The following is a 7,496-nucleotide window of genomic DNA, read 5'->3' as shown; positions in this document are numbered from 1 at the left end:
GTTTAATCACGCATTGCATTTTTAGATAAATATCTAAAAAAGCAAAAAAAAAACACACGAAACATTTTGTAATAAAATATTTAAAATGTCAATTACACACCACTTCACTTTTCAATAATACGAAGTCAGATTTTCCACCAAAAAACGTATATATTTAAAAGTCGGATATTCGAGGTAAAGATGCTGAAATATGCAAATATTTATCAAGAATTTTTTCCAAAAATTTAACATCAATAATGAACTTAACGTATTATTTTTAATTTATGATGATCAATTTACATATACAACACAGTTTAGGTAACTGGAATCTCTTAAAACTTCTTAAATAGACGGTAATAATAGCTGAAAAAAATATCAAATATAATATTTGCTCTCGTCAAATTTATTTATTTTTATGCGTAATGCATAAAATATTTTCCTTAAGTACATCGTGATTGAAAGAACTTTTAAGGGCTCGACTTACACAGCTTCTTTTACGTTATAATACGATCAAACAAAATAACATTGTAATGTATATGAAACAAAAACAGTAATTTGAAGAGATTGAGTACGCTTTAAACGAAGTTTGCGATAATATGTCTTTATGGTACTGTCTAAGGTATATATATATGTATATATATATATATATATATATATATATATAACTATATACAGCTATATTATTTTATATTAAATGCAAAAAAAATAATGTAAAAAAATCTTGGTGCCCCAAAAATATCGAACCGCGTTCACCTTGTAGCCGACCAATTCATTGATGCTCAAATTCTTTGTTGCAAAATAATGCAAATGCCGATACTTAGCTATAATCGAAGCATCTCGGTCGAGTATAAAAAGCGGCTCGTGTATTTTATAATCATCAGTTAGACATCGTCTGTAAACTTTGATACATCATGGTGAGCTAACATTCAATTCTAATTTAAAATAAGTTGAATACCATACATCGACCATAATTTTTAAAGTACCATTAAGAATATGTATCCTTTGTCATATTTTTCGAAAGAAAAAAATTACAAAAATTGTAACAGCGATTTTTTTTAATAGTCTGATTTTTACTCTAAATTGTTCAAGCCTAAGCTAAAGCCTAAACAACTAATACGTATCCAAATTGCGAAAAAGTTGTAGACTTTATGGAATTTTCAGAAATCCTTCGTCGCCTTTTTCGCCCTTGTGGCCATCGCCGCCGCGGACGTGTCCCACGTGGTGCGCAGCGGTGACGCTGCCGCCGAAATCGTCCAACAGGATGCTGACGTGTTCCCCGACCAGTTCAAATACCTCTACGAAACCAGCAACGGCATCAAGGGCCAAGAAAGCGGTGTCCTCAAGAACGTCGGCCGCGTAAGTGCTTGCTTCAAATACAGCATAAAAATTGCAAAAAGTTTTAACTCAATATCAACAACAGAATACAAAATAACCACATTTTTGTTCTAAATCTGATGTAACTTAGAAATCGCAGTAAAAGCGATGGTAATACTTTTTGTGATACAATTAGGATGTTTATCATGAGCATTAAAGTATAATTATAATTATTTGAATTAAAATATCACAAGTTAGTGACTTTTAGAAAATATGAATTATAAGTTATTGTTACTGTGTGCTCTAAATAACTATTAATATACAGTAAAAATTAAATCCTTTGTCTCAGTAATTTATGGGCACCCTACTATGAGTATATAGTAGTATAACATAAAAGTATATTGCATAATTTATCGCTTATATCAGATTCTTGACTTCATTGTATGTAACTATATTAATGGTGTAAATAGAATGTATTTTGTAAATTCACAAATTGGTTCGTTAAAAACACAAAAAATTAATATCATACAAAAATATGTCAAACCAGTATCAATTAATTCAAATTTATTATAGGCAAAAGGAAGCGAAGCTAACAAAATAAACGAAGGCCACATCGAATGATATTTAGTTAGAGATGAGCTTATTGTACCGCAATCATTTACATAAATTAAAAATATTCACCTTGGTATTTTCTTCAAGGTCAGGTCAAACGAACACTATGTCACCACGTGACAGCGTGACCTCATAATATACGATGGGAATATATTTAAACAAAAACATTTCAAACATAGCGAGTAAAGATCGAGATCTGTTATAATTACCGTTCAGTTTCTATGAGTTCGGATAGAATAAAGAAGTTGAAACATGTTCACTATTCAGTGGTTAAATTAACGAGGAATCAATTTTCTAGGAGGATGAAGGTATTGAGGTTCAAGGAGCCAACTCTTACGTCGGCGATGACGGTCAGGTTTACTCCGTCCAATACGTTGCCAACGAGCTCGGCTACCAACCCCAGGTAAGGATCATGCATCTAGTTTAATACATCTAGATTCATCGAGTATTATCACCTTTTAGGCCAAAGCTTAGACAGTATTTTTTTATTTGCTGCTTTCAAATTATATACATCTTTTTATCATAATACATCTGAATTTCACAAAAAGTGAAATTTCATCAGAAAGCAAAATTAAGGTTCGTTCGGGTCATAATTTAAACGCAGGCCACGATCTTGTGAGATATATCTTATTATAATAAAGATGATTCGCCCACGTGTGTTGCATCAGATGACATTACCGTTTTGCAAATTGCATATTACGAAGTGATTGACGTTTTACATCTGCTGTGGGTGTAACACCTACTGAATGGCTTAATAAGAATCGATGTTTATTTAAATCATTTAATTTTCGACTTTTTTTTAAATAAATCTCCATTACTTCTTCAATTTTTGTCAAAAATAAAAACCTTATATAGATGAGCGCTTAAGTGAATTTGAATAGTGAATCAATAAACAACAGAATCATTATAATTAACATTGTTTATAAGGATATTAATTATATTATTTCTTTCAGGGTGCTCACCTCCCCACCCCCGTCCCAGTCCCAGAGTACATCGTGAGGGCGCTCGAGTACATCGCGGCCCACCCCCCCAAGGCTGACCCCACCATCAAATACTAAATTTAGAATTTAAGGATTTTTGTTATACATGCTAAACACTGCCATTCTTGTTACCTCTAGTCGCCCCGTTTAATGGAGCAATAAAAGGTTTACATTTATTTGATTCTTTTATTTATCCCAATATCAAACGTCTCAACGATAACTAATTTTAACCGGTATCAGCAACAAAAGCTTTCGATACTTATATAATGTTGCAATTAGTATCGATTATCACCTCAGCGTAAAAAGTGCTAAAAGTATGATATAAAAAATATCAGATATTGAATAAATTCGTTGCCTCAAAAGCAACGTTTAAATAAGAAAAAAATATTTTTTTATACATTTTGCCCTCCCCAAGAGTTTTAAGAGTTTTATGGTAAACCAGTATTTTTATGGATATCCTGATTTTAGTTACATCTGATATGAATACTAATAACGAAATTCACTCTATTTTTAATGATTCGCTAATTTATATTCACTGAGAGGTGTTCGGGTCACGCGATGTCGTCATCACAATGAATTTAAAACGAATTGCCTCAAAATTTGGGAAACGGCCAGGTTATTAGATTAATTATGAAATTGTATCCAAACTTGTTATTATATATTGTAACGACAATAAATCTGAGTGTGTTATTAAAGTGAAATTCCTATTTCTTATATTTAGGTTTTTTAGATACACGTGTAATAATACATAAACAATCAGTAATGAAGGATTGCAATATTCTTAAATTCGACTTCGCTTACATAGCAACGACGAAATAAACGGTCTATTTCACTTTCAGCTTCAATTCAATTAGGTCATTTATCATTATTGTGTAAAAATAAATATAGGTTCCCAGTTAGATTCATTACCGTGGCAAAAAAATAAAACTAAGTAACGATTAAATAAACGCAAAGAATATGAAGTAGAATATTCAATGCAATTCAGGACTTTAATTCATCAAGAATATATCCTGTGGACTTAAAATTAGATAAAATCCTGTAGTAATTGAGTACTCTCATCTATAATAGCTTTATTGCAAGCACAGCACTGTTTGCGTCGGTACGGTAAGACAAATATTGTCCCGCCGCCAACAGCCTTCATAGCTAATGAGTGATGTAATTAGTTTTAATGTTCTACCGTCGGATTATTTGCTTCTGTTTACTTCATTTTGGAAGTCGGGCACCAATACTTGCTAGCTAGTTGTCCAGCTGTCTAAGTACCAAATTTCATTGCAATCGGTTTAGCAGTTTTTGCGTTAAAGAGCAACAAACACACACACATCCTTACAAACTTTCTCATTTATAATATTAGTAGGATAGGATATGGACAGAGCCAGATAGAGGATTTAATAACTGTATTGACCGTTTCGGTTTTTCGATCCCTATTATAAATGCGAAAGGAACCTTAACCACTAATGCGATTTAGATGAAATTTAGTTGAAGTTTATAACTCGGAAAAACCTGACTGCTTTTTTTTTCTCTTTGATTACGCGAGCGTTTGTTGGCTTGCTACTGATGATCTCGGCGTCTTAACAAATTTAAAATTAAGTTTCCTTAATCTCGGATTCCTACTGAGAACTTCAAGGCTATTGTAAATGTAATTTAATACATTTATGCCATAAACATAATTTATTGATTTTAGGTAGTTATGTTCAGGATCTAAAATGATTAAAGTACAACTGAGTAAATTTTCATAAACCATAAACGTAGGTACGCTTTAAAAATGTTTATCTTTTAACGATGGGGAATCCGTAAACCGCATTTAGTGTAAAATAAATTAAAGCGCCCGTTGTTCGTGATAAATCTCAATAAAATGTACGTATTTATATTATCATATTTTATCCAAATTGCCGCATCGCGACTTGTGTAATTTCATTAAATGCGTTTTGAATTGCACTCAAACTATCGAATTTGGTGTTTGTGCCAAATTTGAAGCGATTCGGTTTCATTGCTCGTAGCCACGTTTGATTTGTTCATAATAAATATCTCGTAGTTATTTTCGAAAGCATTTTTATATTTGCCTTTGCACTTTCAATGTATGTATTGTATTTTTTACGGTACCCTTTGTGAGAATCTAGTTTTTTTTTATACAGATATCTGGACAGATAAGACAGCAGGCGTTTGTGTATTAATATTGATAAGTATAAGGGTGAATTTAAATGCTAAGATATGCATCGAGTGGGAGTTGAACTCACTTCGTCACTTGAATTGGACTAGCACGCACCGGGGACGGTACCACAACCCCACAGAATTCCTTTTCCATTTCTTTACTCCCATCATACATCTGTGGCGACCAGCTGACCAGCCGCACGCTGCCTTTATTCAATCCCAAATCTGAACGGTCTTCTTTTTCCATCACGCACGTAAATCGATCACGTTGGGGTCACCAATTATGTGGGTTCCATTCGTCGTCAAAGCTAGTAGCGATCTGTCTCCTGTAGGCTTCGCGAACATCTGTTACGGTCAGCGCCGGCGAGGGGGTGAAGAGCACGCAGAACCGGTTGTGCAGCTGGTCAGCTGGTCGCCACACATCCTTTCCTTATCTCTTACTTCTATAAGCTGGCAACGGCCTATCTCTGCAAATGCAAAAGTTGATTGACGGTGGTGATCACTTACCATCAGGCGAACCGAGCCAATTGCCAGCTCTGACATAAAAAATAAATGTTAATCGTTTCTTTTTGTGTCAGATTTGAATTCCCATTAATATTATAAATCCAAAAGCTTCTCTATACGTATCTTCTTCATGCGTAAACCACTTAACCGATTGGAATGAAATTTAGCAAAAGATTTGGTATGAAAAAGACACAGAACACTGTTTATTAATATTAATGTGTCTTATCTACGTTATAAAATAGGAACTATCAGTTGATCTTGAATTAATTATTTGATTATCATCAGCATCATGATGAATTTTTGACTAGGAGATTAAAATAAAATTAATTTAATATGAAATTTTATATATGATAGTCGTGTTTAAAAATCTAAAATATGTCATATACAATAAGTCTCACCTGGCTATCAAAGTGTCAAGGACATTTCTTTGTCTATAACATTGTATTCGTATTGGAATATAAATATCCAATAGATTAATCTTCATTATAAATTAATTTTGTATGTAGATTTTGTAAATGAACGTGAACAAATATTTCGTAAGCATCCATCAAACCGAACCAATCATATCGCGAAATATACATTTTATGCATTCTTATTTTGCAATAAATTTCCGACATACATTTGCGATAAGGAAATACGTCTGAGTGAAAATATTCCCTTCAAATCATTTATTTCCTACGATTTCCGTCATATTTCGCGGCACATTTATTTTTTACGAATCACATTTTTCATTTTCGCTGCTATTAGAGAAAATTTTAATATAAATCATAACTTTTACTCACATACGATATTCAGGAACATGTATATTATCATATATTTCTCTATTCTTTAAGGTATATCTACAGTTGGAAATAACACAAAAACATGCTTCAAGATATATCATGATACTGGGTTGAAAACAAAATGATACAAATATGATGATAGATGATACTTATAGATACAAATGTGAAGATACTTCTAAATACTATTTAAACCTTATCTCTCGAACTCGTGTTTATTAACCTCGGTATTATAAATCAATCGTTTTGATTTTTTTTCTGGTTGATCCAATAGTGATTAATTTTTTTAACTAAAATTAATAGATTTTTAGTCAACCACGTTTGTTTATTTCTAAGCGATGAGATATAATATGTACACAAGTATGCGCGCAGCCCTAAGCCCCAAGAAGAAATAAAAAATGTCTCTTACGAATCGCAGTACTAAAGACGATGATGAGAAACAGTACAGAATGTTATCCATATGCGGACGACATCAGATATGAAGGCTAGTATTAAATAAACATTTCGAAACGCCACGTTCTAATATACTGATACTAATACTTGAAAACACTATCTCAGTCGAAGCGATACATACTATATAACATTCAAGCAATTTCACACTTGCCGTCTCGTCCTTACTATGTCCACTACTATGATATTCACGAGTATAACATAATTGTGAATATTGAATAACAAATGTTGTGTGAACAAATACAGGTGAAGGACAAGCGAAAATAATACGTATGATATAATTATTTAAATATTCATAGTTAAGTTTATCAACCCTCATAGAAGGCCTGTGTCTCAGCAGTGGGAACATATATAAGCTGATGATGATGATGAAGTTTATCAAGAAAAATACACATCATAAGTATACGCTTCTGAGCAAACCATCATAGAAACATTGCAATGTGGCTTCTATGATGCTTCTACAATGTGCACATTGTAACAGATGCTTCGTTTAAAATACAGATAATTTTCCGGTATATTTACTGGTAAGCACAAAGTGAACTCTTAGGATGTATGTGTTAAAATAATACTATGTGTTAAAAAAATACAAATCGGTTTTAGAACTATATTTTCAAGTTAATAGTGTAAGTAGGATAGGACAGTAACTCATATTTTACAAAACATGCGAACGTTCTATGGTATTTTCGAGACTAGAATCTCGATAGGGAATATTTTTAAGTCAGTTAGATAA

The 7,496-nt window shown here is 32.5% G+C and overlaps 1 protein-coding gene across 1 annotated transcript; it reads left to right on the top strand.

Annotated features, from left to right (window-relative positions):
- Positions 1-853: 853 nt before the first annotated feature.
- Positions 854-3,036, top strand: LOC119830881 (larval cuticle protein LCP-17-like). The gene is made up of 4 exons (XM_038354059.1): positions 854-893; positions 1,141-1,335; positions 2,204-2,308; positions 2,859-3,036. Exons 1-4 carry the CDS (start codon positions 891-893, stop codon positions 2,961-2,963), a joined length of 408 nt encoding a protein of 135 aa, XP_038209987.1. The 5' UTR covers positions 854-890; the 3' UTR covers positions 2,964-3,036.
- Positions 3,037-7,496: the final 4,460 nt, after the last annotated feature.

Source organism: Zerene cesonia, chromosome 12 (assembly GCF_012273895.1).
Source record: "Zerene cesonia ecotype Mississippi chromosome 12, Zerene_cesonia_1.1, whole genome shotgun sequence".
NCBI classification, from domain to species: Eukaryota; Metazoa; Arthropoda; class Insecta; order Lepidoptera; family Pieridae; genus Zerene; species Zerene cesonia.
The sequence above is the reverse complement of the archived record's forward strand: the minus strand, read 5'-3'. Positions and strand labels throughout refer to the sequence as shown.